The 16,510-nt window shown below is 40.6% G+C and overlaps 1 protein-coding gene across 7 annotated transcripts in view; it reads right to left on the bottom strand.

The window, feature by feature from the left end:
* Znf532 (zinc finger protein 532) overlaps positions 1 to 16,510 on the bottom strand; it is a 116,395-nt gene that overhangs the window by 44,077 nt on the left and 55,808 nt on the right. For 5 of the 7 annotated variants that reach the window (XM_013511060.1, XM_013511055.1, XM_005372990.2 and 2 more), the window contains 2 exons: positions 8,730 to 8,911; positions 3,539 to 3,715 (listed from right to left, as the gene is read on the bottom strand). The exons of the other annotated variants lie outside the window; for them this stretch is intronic. In XM_013511060.1, coding sequence (XP_013366514.1) covers positions 3,539 to 3,715; positions 8,730 to 8,911 — 359 coding nt within the window. The remainder of the gene's footprint in view (positions 1 to 3,538; positions 3,716 to 8,729; positions 8,912 to 16,510) is intronic. 7 annotated transcript variants of the gene reach the window in all.

Genomic DNA, 16,510 nt, shown 5'->3' with positions numbered 1-16,510 from the left:
ACTTTGTGTCTCCTATACAATTCTTAACTTTGGAGTTCTCATTTCTCCATTCATACATTTAGAGATAGCAAATAAGGGCCAGGGATATAGCTCAGTGGCACAAGTGCTTGCCTGGCAGGTACAAGGTCCTGAGTTCAATTCCCGGTACCAAAAAAAAAAAAAAAGCAAATAAAAGGAAGGCATAGCAAAATAAACCACTGTTAATCAAATACTGCTGAAAAATTTAAAGACACAAAACTTTATTCCCATAAAAATACAGGAGACATTCAAAATGATTTAAATTACCAAGAAAATTCTAAAGAGTGTGCAATGTTTTCCTTTCTTTTTCAGAGACATGGTCCTACTATGTAACCCAGGCTGGCCTTGAATTCGTGATCTTCCTGCCTCAGTTTCCCCAGTACTGACAAAGTGATAGGCTGGGGATGTAGCTCAGTGGTAGAGCATTTGCCTAGCATGCATGAGGCCCTGTGTTAAATTCCCAATACCATAAAAACAAAAAGAAACGAAGTGCTTACAACAGTAGCTGGTATACAGTAAATACTATATAAATGTGTGTTAACTTAAAATCTTGCATTGTAGGCCATGGATGCAGCACAGGGATGCAGTGTTTATCTACAAGTGCCAGGCCCTGTTTGATCCCCAGCAGTACACACACACGCACACACACGCGCACGCACACGCACAATAGATAAATGAATGAATAAATAAATAATCAATCTTACATTGTGCTTTTCAAATTGAGGTGCTGGGGCTGCAGAACTGTATGGTGTATTTTCACACATCCATATGCTCACTAAAGACAATGGGCGGAGGATTATTTTAATACTGATTGTTAAAAATTAATGCAAATCACTCGTGTAATTTTGGATTGTTTGCATAACTGCCTGTTAACCAAATACTCCTGGGAGATTTCAGTGCCCAAGTTTTCTTTGGAGTGAAGGCTGCTTAAGTCATTTTGGACTTACTGCCAAAGTGCTTTGGACTTAATGCTTTTGGGTCAAATGTAGGCCCAGCGGCCCCAAGATGGGTTTTACAGTAGTATGCGTTGGAAGTAGTGGCAAAGGGAGGGCTCACCACGGCAGCAGAGCCCTTTGCCGCAGTAGTAGTGTCGCAGAGAACAGGATGCAGCCAAAGCTCAGCCATACATCAAACTAATGCTGGTAACTTAAACTGTATTGGTTTAGAAGTTCTGCATTTTCTTCTGTAAAACCTATTACTTAGTTTTATAGCTTAAAATATAGTAGTGTATCTAATTTTAGTGTTGTACTTGTTAAAGAAACATGGTAGTAAAAAAACCATATTTTTAAAATACTGGAACAATCTTTTTCCTATAAATACAGCAGTTCTCCTTTTTTACTGGGGTATAAGTGCCGAAAACCCCAGTGGAACTCTGAGGCTATCCTCAGTGCCAACACTGTAATTGAACACTGTTTTCATCTTAGCACTTTTTAGGCACTATGGCTATAGCCTCTGCTACTGGAAGTGTAACTACAAAGCTAACACTAATTTCCCTTTCCTTCTTCATGATTTCATGAATAGATTTTTTTTATCATAGATTTTAGCAACCTCAATATATGTGGTATTTTTTTTCTTTCCTTACTTTGTGCTTCTCTTTGGCATATCTGAATCATTGGCATCACTACTCTTATGCTTAGGGATCACTGTCAAGTAAAATAAAAGTTACTTGAACACAACCACTGTCATACTGCAAAATTCGATCCAATCACGTTGGCCTCTATGTTGCTAACAGGCAGGCAGCATATACAGCAACAATACACTGCACAAAGAGATGAGTCAGGTCTTGATGGAACAGGATGGCAAGAAATTCTGTTATACTGCTTAGAATGGTGCACAATTTAAAACTTCCTGGAATTTTGCATTTAATACTTTCAGAACATGAGTAACTGAAACCACAGAAAGTAAAACTATAGTTAAGAGAGGGACTACTGTAATCAAATTTGAGCAATATCATTTAAGCTTATTTTAATCATTTTCTGCCCTATATTACAACTACTAGGACAGATTTAATACACATTTCAGACAATAAAGTTTAGTTTTCTGAATAACAAACCAAATAATTATATTCACTGGGAGGGAAAAGCTACATTCATAATCAAAGTTGTATTGCCTTGACCAATGATAGACCCTAACACTCTCTAGTCCCTGTCTTCAAAGGCAAGGCACCAAGTTGCATGTGGATCCCTAATTTCTAATGTGTTTCACTTTGCATGTCAATATACAAAAAGATCTAACTGAAGGTCCTATTAGAATAAAATTAGAAGTTAACATTTTTTTAGTCAATAATCACTCCTATTTACTCTGTAAGTATTCAATCACATTTCCCCATAACTAAATGTTACAACAAAAATACCTAGAGAGAGAGATATGCAGATATTATATCACATATCTGCATATTTTCCCATGATAATGCCTCGATAATGGAGTTATAAACAAAAATACAAAAACAGATTTGGAGAGCAAATCTAGCCTTGAATAATTATCAAACTACACTGCCATAGTGAAACCAGAAATGAGTTGAATACAACCTGAAGCATCTAATCCAGAGCTATATAAATAAGAAGAGTGAAAAAATGTAGAACAAACTCATGTTTCCACATTCCCACAAAGGGACAGTATGGTACACATCTTAAATATGTCACTTCATTTTAGCTGCTCACAAACCACAGGGTGTACGCCTTACTTTCAGTTTATAGGAAAGAAAACAGCAGCTAAGACTGGTAAGTAAAAGCCCCAGTACACAGCTTTTGGTTGTTGGGATTGTGACCAACCCCTGTGCTCAGGCTCTCTCCTCTCTGTAACCCTCCCTTCCTGCAGAAAGGCATCCCCACCTGTTGAAGAGCCAGTTCATTAGTAAGGACTCCAACACAAGGCCTGGGGATTTGGCTCAGTGGTGCAGTGCCCGAAGAGCCTGCCTGGCAAGCATGAGGTCTGAGTTTGATTCCCAATGCCACCCCCACCCAACCCCTACAAAAAAAAACAAAATGAAGACTCCACCATAGAACAAAAATTGGGAAAATGAAGACCAAAATTAAGGCAAAAAGAAATTTATTCCTACTAATGAAGGACTTACACTGGTGATGATGCTAAACTCATTAACCAATGTCTTAAACTGACTCTGTCTTGGGAATATTACTGGGAAAAATGTATCCTATTAGGAAGAAACTATGAAAAAAAAATTTAAAGGCCATCTTTGTAAAAAATAATTCTCCTAGAATCTACTTGTGAAAATCATCTTAAGAATACAGTATTAAAAAAAAAAAAAAAAAAACAGTATTTAATAACCACCGCGGCAAACACTGGTGACAAGAGCATAAGTAACAGGTGACATCTGGGGACAAAGACTTTACCTGGAAAGAACAGAAAGGTCTGCATGTGCTCTGAGCTGCACTTCATAGAGCATCAAAACCGGAATGGCTGCACCATTTTTTGCATCTTAAATTTTATTCAGAAGAAGGACTACCTCCTCTAAATTCCTAATAAAGGAGAGGAGTACAAACTGGAAGTTGGTATGACTTACTTTGGTTCTCCTATCTTGACGCCAGGATGCTGAGTGTAGGCATGGGAATGTGTACTTGGGGCAGACTTAAATGCCATCGGACAGATAGGGCACTTGTAGAAGACTTCACAGTGAGAGCCTTGAATGTGAGACTTCAGTGCAGCCACATCAGAGTACACAACATTGCAATGTACGCATCTGTTAGAAAAATAACACAGTCATTAGCACAGACCTCTAAACATGTATAACTTTTCTGTGTAAGACCTGGGTAAGATGAACATTATTTTATAGCCAATTTAGGTTTCTAATGGATCTTTGAAAGTTTTTTTTTTCCTATTTACAATAGATCAAAATTATTTTTATATGTTTATGAGGGAAGGTACTGGAGAAGAAAAATGAAACTCAAAAGGTCAATTTTTTGAGCATCTTTAAGCCTGGAGACTGATGGTCATGGGAGCCAACTCAGCCCGAGGAACGTAACAAGCCCCAACTCCTGGCTGTGGGGAGGACTTCCGTATGAGCTGGACTCTGACACCAGCGCCTGAGGTTCCCACCCACCCTAGGCCACAGATGTCATTTCCCATGGAAGAAGCCCTTGCAGACAGAACCTACATCCTCACAGAGAGGCGGAGACACGAAAGAGCACAAGCTCCCAAGCGATACCCACTGTCTCTTGGTGCACACTGTACGGCTGAAGCATCTGGTATACTTAGTATGTGGTGACCACAGCACGGAGAAGGTCAGCCCCCTACATTTGTCTCCTAGAAAATAAATCTGAATACATCTGGATATACTCAGGAAAGTACATGAATTATAAGCTTCTGAAAAATTAGTATCTCTTAAAAAAATTGCCTCTGGCTAACTTCCTTACTTTTCAAATTCAAATGATTTAACAATTAGGTCATTTCTTGTTCCAATCTAACCCCACAGAAACAAACTTTAAAGATTCATTTCTCCCCCACCTCCTCGTTTCACACATGACTCGGTGGCACTTATACCACTTCCCCTTCAGGACAGAGTTATCTTTGTTTGAAAACTATGTTACAATGTCCTCTACAGACTCAGGAATCCCCAGATATTCACTTCGGTGCACCTGAGCACGTGTGTTCCTGAACATGTGCACAAATTACCTGGGAAGACGGCGGACAGGCCCTGCCTCCATGAAGCAGTGCCCCCAGACTTCCATGGTAGACTAAGCCATGTCCATGCTCAAAGGCTCCCTGCAAAATCACGGAGATACTGTACCTGCAAAGCCACACAGACGTGGCATGTTCTGAACTCTATGAATTACATAAAAGCATGCCACATTAGGCTTTGCACATGTATTTTTTTAAATTGTAATTAATCCACTAGTATTTTGAATGTCTTAAGGCATAGTGTTCAGCAACACAAACAAAAAGACACTAGTAACAGGAAAACAGAAGGAAAGCTTCACTTACACAGCATCTACTAGAACTGTTATTTCAGGTAATACAGGAACCACCCAAGGCACTGAAATCTTCTGAGTTAACTTGTCACAAACAGGCTAATGTTCCTGTATGGGCCAGTTACTTTTGAAATGAGAGATGAGGAAGATCGTTTTTAGTTCTTCTCAACACTAGAAGCTCCTGACTCCAAGGGAAGGGGGAGATGGCAGGTTAATAAGGAAAGCAACGCTCCACCAGGCCACAAACCACGTAGATCTTCCCATCCAGGGTAAGAAGGTGATGCTCAAAAGTCAAAAGACCAGGGAACAACAAAAAGGAAGGAAGAGAAAAGTACCAATTCCCTGAATTGATTTGCGGAGACAAGGTTTCATTTACAGAAAGTACAAAGAAAGTTAAAGTCTTTAAACTACAGCTGGCAGTTTTTGAGGCAGAAGAAAGCAGTATTAACTTAGTCCAAAACCACTAGGGAGGCCAGAAGAATGCCCTCCTCTTTTTCGGAGAGAGTAAAGGTATGCTGGGTGTTGAACCCAGGGCCTCTTATGTGCTAGGCAAGTGTTCTATCACTCAGCTAATAAATCTCGCCCTACTAAGATAGGCTCTCACTGACTGGCCCAGGCTGGCCTTGAACTTGTATCTCCTGCCTCAGCCTCTTGAATAGCTGTGCATGTGTACCACCCAACCTGGCCTGTGTATGTGTATGTGTACCACCCAACCTGGCCTGCAAAAGCTTTTCTTAAGTTGACAAAAGAATGCAGAGTATTTTTAAAGTCATACAGGGCAAAGTTATAAAGCACTATCTATAGGTGATAGAAGTTTCAGGGCAACAGAGATCAGCAGGGAATGCAAGAGAGGTAGGCATATAGAGGCAGAGTTTCAAGAGCTCATACAGTGTCGTAATGCTACTAAAACTTCAATGTATTGAGAAATATTTAATATACCCATAAGTCCTTTGTGTCCTGGCTACAATCAAGTCCCTTTCCCTTTTTCTTTTTTTTTTTTTTTTTCCTGCCCTTTTGAGATAGGGTTTTGCTGTGCAGTTCAGGCAGGCCTTGAACTCACTTTGTAGACTAGGCTAGCCTTAAACTCACAGCAATCCTCCTGCTTCAGCCTCCCAAGTGCTGGGATTAGAAGCACGCAGCACCACCATGCCCAGCTCCTTTATTTATTTTCTGAATACACTTTTAACTTTTTTTTTTACAGTACACAATCTTGTAAGATGTAGATCCAATGTATCAGGAGACAAGAAAATTCAGAAGAAGACTTGACTTGTATCAATATTTGACTTTTACCAACTTAACCAGGAGCTAAGGGACCCCTTAGTATTTGAGAAATGCATCATGAGCAAGAAGAAAGAGATGAAGGCACCTGCATCAGAAACAGACAAAGGCAGGTGTAGGAATCATGTGACAGACTTCTCTGGCTCCAGAAAAGACAAAATAACCAGCTATGCAGCCACAGGGAGGAACATACGTGACAAGATCAACAGGCTGCCAAGCCCAGCGAAATATCAGACTGGACCATTGTTTAAACAGCAGGGGAGGGGCTGGGGATTTAGCTCAGAGGCACAGTGCCTGCCTGGCAAGCGCAAGGTCGTGAGTTCAATTCCCGGTACCGGAAAAAATAAATAAATAAATAAATAAATAAATAAATAAACAAACATCAGGGGAAAAAATTAAGGTTAAAAATGTTTCTCATCTCAAGAAGATATAAACATAAACTAAACTTCGTATCAGACTTAATAGTATTAATACTCAACAGCACTTTTACAGTTTACATAGCCTCCAGTCAGAGAGAAGGCAATTATACTTAATACAAAACTTAAAAATTTGCAATCTGTAACTCAAAGCACCAAAGCACCACTGTGGATGGATCAAAAAGGGAAGCACAGATGGTCTTTTCCAAGAGAGGTGTCAGGCTGCATGCAGTGTCCGTCTTAGCAAAGACTCCAGGAAGAGTTTCATTCCAACTTTGGATTGTTTTCTTTATATTAGAAGAATAAAGTAAACATCTGAGGAAAGTCTGGCCTTAATGAAAGAAGCAGTACGTCACAGAGCTGCCTTCTATTATTATACATGGACCCTACTAATAATAATTTCAAAACATGTGATAAGAACCAAAATATTACCCAGCATGGACTTTGCAGATCTAAGGCATCTGATTATCCCATTTGTGACATACCAGTAGTGCTGGATGCAGTCAGCCCACCAAATTTATAGACAGGGCACCACAGCACAGACAGAATGCATGAATTTCCACACAATTAGTTACAGGCAAAACAGGTACTGTACATAAAACTCTGATTTCTTGATTTCTAAACCAAAAGACTCCTACCAGGCTAGATCCAGTCCAAAAAGCTTAAGCACTACAGGTTTGGAGGTATCAGAAAAGAGACATCAGTCTCATAATTTAGTATTAGAAAAATGGGCAAAGCCACTCTGATACTGTAATCTAAATTTAAATGAAATAAAACCACAAAACCATCAAATCATAACTAGACTTCATTTTTATAAAACATAACCTGACTATAATCTTAAAAATTAGTGCATATTTAACAATCTAATATTAAAATTACTGGTTAATCCAACAATATTAAGGTAAACAAACAATACAGTAATACCTCTATTAACAAAGACACTACTATATATGACATGTTCTCTTGGGAGATTTTCATGGGGTCAAAACACATATGGCACAGGAATGCACTTCAGAAGGTCATAAAGTGAAGAATCAATTTCAGTACCTCGTCATTCAATACTAAACTAAGGCCAGGTGTGGTGGCACACGCCTCTAATCCCAGCACTCGGGAGGCTGAGGCAGGAGGATCATTGCAAGTTTGGGACCAGCCTAGGCACCGTAAGTGAGCTCAAGGCCATCCTGAACTGCATAGCGAGACCCTGTCTCAAAAAGACAACAACAACAAAAAAGACCTAAACTAGTATTAAATTTTCCAGACACTGTAAAATACACATCTGGGAATGTCTGAGAGCAGTGCAAGGGGCCCCAGTTAAGCTGTGCAGAGATGACAGAGAAACCTGAACTCAGGGAAAGGAGGGGCAGGCGGAGGAAGGCAAGTTTATTTGGAGTGGAAGACTCTTCCATAACGAGCGATGTTAGAAAAAGGTATGTGCCAGATCCTATGGTACAGATAAAGTAAGTGACGGTCTCACCATTTGTTTCCATTAGCAGAGGGAAAGCATTAAGGCAGGCAGAAATACATGGTATTCTTCCAGGGGTTAAAATGTAGGCAGTGCATTTTACAACAAAAGTGTATTAAACGAAAGTGACATAAAAGTGTACTAAGTAACAAGTGTACTAAGCTTGGTGCAATGGTGCACACCTGCGAGCCCAGCACTCTGGGAGGATAAGGCAAAAAGAACGCAAGTTCAAGCCCAGCTCAGGAAACTTAGCAAGACCCCGTCTCAAAACAATAATAAAATCTGGGGATGTAGTTCAATGCAAAGGCCCAGGGTTCAACTGCCAGTATAGTGCTCCCCCTCAAAAGTGTACTAAAAAAAGATGCAGGCAAAAAAGGCTATGATGGTCAGTCAAAGCCAAAGCCTGCACACATGTACACCATTACCTAAAAGGACTGACCCACCTACCCTCAGCTTTGGGTGGACAGCAGGGCTAATACTACCTTTAAAGGATTCAAACAGGTCAATTTTAGTACAAATGAGCTAGGCTTCCAGAGGAACTGTTAATCGAGGTATTACTGTATGACCCTGAGAACTATGTGCATACAGCACTCCAACCACAGCGTAGTTATTAGGGAACAACATACTGACCGAAAGCCAACTCTCCGCGTGTAGTGCAGACAGTTCTTGGTGACGTGGGTCTGGAAGTGCACCGACCTGCAGATGGCCCCACACTCGGGACAGGTGTAGGGAGATTTGTGCTGATGGATTCTCTGGTGTGATGCATAACTGCACTGGTTAGGAAGCAGCATCTGGCAGACAGTGCAAGTCTTCTAAATAAACCAAAGGGGGAAACAGTGTTGGTCCTGCTAAGTATTTTCTAATATGCAAAGAACCTTGGTTAAACCTCACAGTAATTCTCACTTCAAACAATACTGTAATTGATTCTATGCCCAATGGAAGAGCAAACTTGAAAATTACACGTTAATGAAAAATTCCTTATCCTGTAAGAAAGAAAAATCATCTGTATTGGGCAGTCAGGCTCCTCCCAAAGTACGAGCTAAAGAGAATGCCAGCCTTAAACAGTTCCAATTTAGTTACTTTTGCCTTTTGTTTAATGCAAGGAAGAGGCATTCTTGCACATTACTTTAACAAGTCAACTTTTTAACTATTGTATTAACAAGTTTACAGTCCTATGTATCCTGTGGATAGTCACAGTTCTCACGACTCATAAAATTTCTTTAAAAATTAACCACAAGCTACTTCAGTTTCTTTGTTTCTCCTTAGTCATTTTAGTTATTTGACTTCTGAAACACAGAATGCAGAAAGAATGGCCACAGCAATTACTTTCCTGTATGCACTTAAATATGGCCTTTAAATGTACAAATGGGCCATAACATAATTTATAATTAAGACCAATGCACTCCAGCTCTGATATATAAATGTAGGCATTAAGTTGAAATTTTATAGAGCTTAAGATCTGATTACCTACAAAATAAAAGACTGAAATCCTCTTTGGAAAAGGCTCTATAGCATTAACTACCCAGAAAAAAAAAAAAAAAAAACCTGAAATATACTATTTTTCACCCCCTTAGATGTTAACACCAAACATGGTACAATTTTAAAATTAAAAAAACCAAAAGAGTCAATTTTGGGAACGTATATAAACTGGGAACTTATTACTTCCACTCTAAAAATAACCCTAAAGCAGCATGAGATAAAATATGCTTGAACACTTTCAGACATTTATGCAAAAACATGTACCACTATCTCTAAAGTATATGATTTATATTTCTATTAAAGTCAAAGAAAGCTTGAAAATACAAATTTGTGCTAAGATTTTAAACACTTTTATATTAACAAGTTACAAATTTTAAAAGCTTCTAGCTTTTGAGTAAGCCCAAAATGTAAAGTTTAAACTTCAGAGTGACTTAGACCAAGAAAAACAGGAAACTCACTTGAAAATTCTTTCTTGGTTTTCTCCTGAAAGGACTAAAATACAAATTTTATTCCATAAAATGTTTATTATAATCACAAAATAATAACATTACAGGCAGCCTTGATGAGGTTAGCATCATTTAAAAATAGCATTCCTTTACTCATAACACATATTTCAAAGGTTAAAACAAGCCACAACAAGGAAACAATCAACAAATTCATTATTACAAGATCCTGTTAACATCTACGTTATCACCAGTAATCATTTGTTTCTGTGAACTAAAATAGTCTTCTATCTATGTCACATAGTCCTTAATCCCAGGTCACGAATTAATGATATCTGGATTTCACAGGCATTTTAGAATGTCTTGCACTTACTTGGGAGTAAAAGTCGTATTTCTGATACTAAAAGAAGTCAAAAAACATTATATATCTACACATATATCCATACATATATATTATGCATTCATATACACATACATATTTATATATACATATGCATATGTATATATAAAAATATATAGATTGATTCCATGATACCAATGAGCCACATGATAAATCAGGTACTTTAAATACATGAATAAATTGAAATACACATCTCATTTATTTCTCATAGTAATCTGTAAAGTAAATAATAGCTCCATTTACAGATGCAGAAATGAGGCTTAGTAAAGAAATTTGCCCAAAGCCCCACCAGCTATTAAGTGAAAAAATGAGGATTGAATCAGATTTTGATCTAATCAGGTCTAACCTAATTCTAAGGTTTCTGATGGAGGAGCGATGGAACGAATGGATGGAGGTTATAAGGAATGAACAAGAAAAATACACAGGATTGAAAACTATGCAAATAAACTTGAATGCCCAAGACAACCATGTCATGTTAAGATTAGAAAGAAATCTGTACCCTCTCCCACAGCAGCTTCTCTGTTATCTGAAGTATCGTGCTGTACAATACTAATTTTTTAACAGTACAAAATAAAAAGAGAATGTAATAATATCAAGTGTTTCCTAAAAGCTTAAAAAAAAAAACTTTTCACATTATCTTTCGAGATAATAACAAATGCTTAACCTTCACAGTACACATGAAATGCACAATGAGTTACTTAAATCCATCACCATGTGTCCCGGCTCCCACCACAAGGATCAGCACTCATCCATTTCACCAATCAAGGTTCTTCACCCACACTGCATACACCAAGGCAAAGGGGGAAGGGGAGCCAGGAAGGACTGCAGCCTCAAATCAAAGTGCTTTATCTTCCACAACTGCTGCAATGGGAGAATGTGGTCGTTTGAGAGTCATACTGAACACATGCGGGACCTTACCTTGTTCACACAGACGCATGCATATTTTTAGAGGTACACTGCATCTACTCCCACCTCTGTTTACTGGCTTCCGCACCTTGCCTCCATTCCACTGAGAAAAAGTGTTTTCTTTTGTTTACAGCAGTACCTACAGTTTTGTTTACACAGTACCTACAGTTTTACACCCCGATGCAATTTACTTAGCTGTACCTTCAACTTACTGAGCTGAATTTATTTTACAGTAAACACGTCATTCCTGCGCCCCATAATAGTCGTCTGTTTTCACAGCACAAGGGTATATTCCACTAGTTTTTCTGAGATACTCTGAATTCAGAACAAAGCTGCGTTATTTTCTGGATTTAGGGGATGCACTAAAATGGGTGGGGGCATGCAAGGATTTTTTTTGTGGTTTAAAAGAACCTGATTTTCCCTTCACCCCTTTTTCTTTTTAATCGAAGAATTAAAATATATCTAAAAATCTTAACTCTCCACTGTACAAGTTGAGGTTATTGACTAGAGAAGGAAGAAGTTTAATTTGCTGGCACCTGCGTTTTTAGACAGAAGCATGATACAATGTACTCAAATGATCTTATGTCTCTTGATATTTTATTTATGTCATCAGAAAAGAGATTCGTGTTTTCCACACTCAGGCAACAGCTAATTTCTACTCTGCGACACTCTCATCTGCTCAGGGAACTGTTACTTTTTAAGGCAATTAGACAGGTGGTACTAAAAAGCCATAGGAAAATAAAGCTGAGAAGTTACCATATCCCACACTTTACAATTACCTTTCTTGAGCCTTTTCGGCCCAATCCTGGCACTGAAAGCATTGCTGATATATGATGTACAGATACAGACAGGCTGTGGGGAAGGGCAAGGGAGCCCAAGATGGCCCTGTGAAGGAGTCAGAGACTGTGGAGCTTAGCATCCTCTTTCCATCCTGAGGAAATATCAGAGTAAGGAAGAAAACAAGTCTACATGTTTCAATTCATATTTTAGAAAGAAAAACAACTGGAGAAAGGGCCAAGAGGAGGGTAAGAAATGTGAATAAATACGGCATATTTCATGCTTAAATTCAAACAGACCAAAAGCCTGCAATGACATGAAATACTGAATTCAAAGGTCAAAACACTGCCAGTTTAGTAATCAGCCAGATGCTAAGTAAACTACTATTGCCACATTAACAGCAGTTCCATAATCTAACCACAGTATAATCACCAAAAACAGTAATAATAAAACATACCAGCTTGTTTTCTGGTTTCTACTTTCATCCAATTCCACAGTAAGAACACAAAGAAAATATTTCATTTCAGATCTTATTTAAATGGAAATAACACAAAGCAAGCATTTTAGGACAACTGACTACAAATACCCTTTGTGGGATAGCTTTGTCCTCAAATCATTCTGCTACATCTACAATCTCTAGGAAAAGCTGACAATTAAATGAGCAGGTTAAGTGAAAGCTGTATGGATGACATATACATAATCCAGCTAGATTATTATCCCTGGAGAGTACAGGTACATTTGAGGGTTAGTAACATAAAAATACCAACTGGAACAAGACTAGACATAACAAAATAAAAATAGAGAACAGGGCCAAAAATCAAGTCATGAATTTTAGGTAATAACATTTGGGGAGGGCTGGAGGGGCCTCCTAGGTTCCCAGGAGAAACTGCTGGAGCAAAGTGCATACAGAAATCGGCACTGCTCGCCAGAACTTAATATTCTTAATGCTAATGATGCCCAGAAAGTTCCTGAAACTAAAATGAACAGCAACCCCTAAAATGAGGACAATTGCAGACATTTATTCCACTCTCATCCAAATTTTTAAAGCCAACTTGCATATAACCCTAACGGTTCTTTTTTATGAGACCCCTAGCTATGACAGCCTATGCTCTGTGTCCTAAGGGGTCAGCACGATGAAGCGAAAAGCTAACAAGCCAGCAGTAAAGAAACTTTGCCGTAGTATTTTTTTAAAGAAAGAAAGAAACCTCGCCTGCAGTCCTGGTGGTCCCACTAACTGGGCATTTTTCTTTTTCCAACTGTAAAATGGAAGAGCAACCCAAAGGGACCTATTACCGCCTCCGATTCTATGCCTGACAGAAATTGATAGAAAGAAAACAGATGTCAACAATTAAGAGGTTACAACAGGCACTTCCAGTCTCAGCTCGGCTACATTTAATCGTGGTTTTACTGAGCAGTGAAGCAATGATATAAATACATTTAAATATCAATTGTTAAAACCATAGTTATTAAGCTGGGCGTGGTGGCACACAGGACTGTAATCCCAGCACTCCGTAAACTGAGGCAGGAGGATTGCTGCAAGTTCGAGGCCCGCCTGGCCTCCAAAGTGAGCTCAAGGCAAGCCTGAGCTGCGTAACAAAACCCTGTCTCCAACAAGAACAACAAAAAAACCCACACTCATCAGCGCTTCAACGCTTCTTGGAGACAAAGAGCACTTCTCTGGCCTCTCAGGCCACCCCATTTCTCAAGATGCCCCAGGGCAGATACTGTGTATCAGATGGTCAGACCAGGTGCCCCACCTGACGCAAATTTATCCCTGTGAAAAAGTCAACTGGCCAAGAGTCCATGTTCATTGCATTCTTTGTTTTCATACAGCCGGGGAAGGACATCAGCCTCTCCCCCTCAGCTGCCCGGCTGACCCTGCCTGCTCTACAGAAACAGACCCTTTCCAAAGAAACTACAGGCAGGCGAGGCAGGTGAGGCGTCCGAACCTCCGCCCAAGCATGCTTTAGGTTCCAGGACCACATCCCTTGCCAGGTTGGGAAAAACTCCAAGACTGGATTCAAACTTGGGCAAAGGAGAAAGCAAAGAAGGCTTACAGCAAGTCCTGTATCCAAGCCAGCTCTTCTGGGACCTGCTCCAGGGCACGGCCTGAGCACAGAGCTGGCTCCCAACAAAAGGGCTCTGATGCTGGGTGATTGTTACTTTTGTATAGACCACCGCAGACAGCAGAGCAGGAACAGCAACTGGCAAAGCACACAGCAGCCACCAACAACGCCTCCTTGGGGCCGCGGCTTGGGAAGGCTGGATCGTGCGCAGAACCAGCAGAGGAAGATGTGGTGCACACAGCCACCATGGGGGCTCTCAGACTGGAAAATGGGAGGAATTGTTCTGAATACACACAGGGCCAGAAGATAAGGGAAGGAGGATGAGGATAAAGAGAAGGGAGATGAGACTGAGCTAAACCAAGAAAAGATGTTCTGAGGAGGAAGACAGGCCCCACTGGACTCACCAGATGAGGGAGCGAAGGTGAGCCTCCTCCCTAACTCAGGCAGGAGGCGGGGAACGCTAGGACGAATGCGGGGAGTCCGCTGTTTCTGCATCCCTCAGTGAGGCACCAGGACTACAGACGGATATGGTAAGACGGAAAGGAAGGTTTCTAACCCACGGAACACAGCAGACAACAGGAAAGAGGAGGCTCGGCACGGTCTTGAGGCTGGAAGTGCCACCGGCTCCCGCAGCGGAAGGAAACCTGTCCCCCTCCCCTTGGGAAAACCTGGGGCCTCCTGCATGCTCAGCCAGCCCTCTACCCCTCAGCTACACCCCAGCTCTTTTCAGGGTCGTATTTGGTTGGCCAGACTGCACTTGACCTTGTAATGCTTGTGAGTCAGCTTCTAGAGTAGCTAGGACTATAGATGTGCACCACCATGCCCAGCAAGGAAACCATTTCTGTAGGTAAATTTTTTCCCCCTCAGTTCAAGTTCAAAGTATAAACTGGTCAATAGTCTGTAACTAGCAAACTGGAAATACGGAATGAAGACGATGTTCCCTTCTCTCCTTTCCTTTTTTTTGAGAGGGCGGGGATTACTGGGGATTGAACACAGGGTCTTCACATTGAACTACACATCCCCAACCCTTTTTGGACACAGGGTCTGGCTAAGTTGCTCAGACTGGGCTCCTTGGGATCCTCTTACTTCAGCCTTCCACGTGGTAGGATTATAGATACACACCAGCATGCCCTTCTGCCTTACTGCAGACTTACAGTTATTCAATACCACACTTCATAAGGACCACCCTACCTCCCAGTATATTATGAGGCTAATACACAAGGGCTATATGTACCCTGCTGACCTCCTGGGGCTGCAGGAGAGATCCAGGTGTGTCTCACAGGGGAGGAGTGACAGTTAAAGGAGTGACAGCCACTGCTGGGGATGCGTGGATAGAACTGGACTCCCTACCTGAGTCCAAATGAGAACCATCTGGTTGAGTACGAAAACAACAATCGCTTCTCGGCCTTTTGGCTAAGATCAAATGAGTAGGAAAACAAGAAGTTGTGCAGGAAGTCTTTGGGACCATGACTACAGTAAGAGGGGAAATGAATGCCAGGAGGACCCACGGGGCATTTTTATGTCTCTAACCCTATAGGATATGGCTACACTGTGAGCTGAAGCTCTCTCTCTCTATATATATAGGTAGATAGATAGATAGATAGACAGACAGAGAGACACATATAGAATATTGTTATAGGTACTGAGCATGAGATACAATAAAGGACACGTACTAGGAGCGATGTGTTTTGCTTCATGTGTATTTGGCCCTATAGTTAATGTACATCCTGCCACAGCTTATTCCTTAGGATCCAGGCAATAGGGGGCACTTGCATTATTTTACTTGTCCCAGCAAAATATAAAAGTAACAGCAAAGCAACAGCACACACAATAGAAGGTATTTATCTCCTGCCCACAGGGAAAGAACATCCCTGTTTGACAGTAGTTTCGATGTTGAGTCTAAACCGTAAATAGAGAATAAGAACAGGAGGGCTGTAAGGAAACTGAGAAATTTCTACCTATGTAATCTTCCGTTTTCCTAGAGAAAGAACATGAACACATCTGAGGGCAGTCCCAAAGCGAGGAGGACCTACTAGCAAAGGGGTGTGCAAAACCCTGCTGGGTCGGGACAGAGTCCGTCATCCACACTACCAACAGACACAGAAACAGGAATGTGGGACAACCTGCACTTAAAAATGGCTTTAGGAGTTTTCCTTTTACTGTATTCTTCTAAGGAAATAGAAACACTATTTTTTGAGGAAGTGATGACAAGATATAGGGGAGTCCACAAGACAGAACCCAAGCAGTATCACTAGGATCTGCTCCCCTAGAGCCCCAGCAATCACTGCTGCCCGCAACTACATAGCTGCTTTTGGGTTGTTAAGTGTTCTACTGTAGAGC

The sequence above is a fragment of the Chinchilla lanigera genome, unplaced genomic scaffold (genome assembly GCF_000276665.1).
Source record: "Chinchilla lanigera isolate Chin_1 unplaced genomic scaffold, ChiLan1.0 scaffold00001, whole genome shotgun sequence".
NCBI classification, from domain to species: Eukaryota; Metazoa; Chordata; class Mammalia; order Rodentia; family Chinchillidae; genus Chinchilla; species Chinchilla lanigera.
The sequence above is the reverse complement of the archived record's forward strand: the minus strand, read 5'-3'. Positions and strand labels throughout refer to the sequence as shown.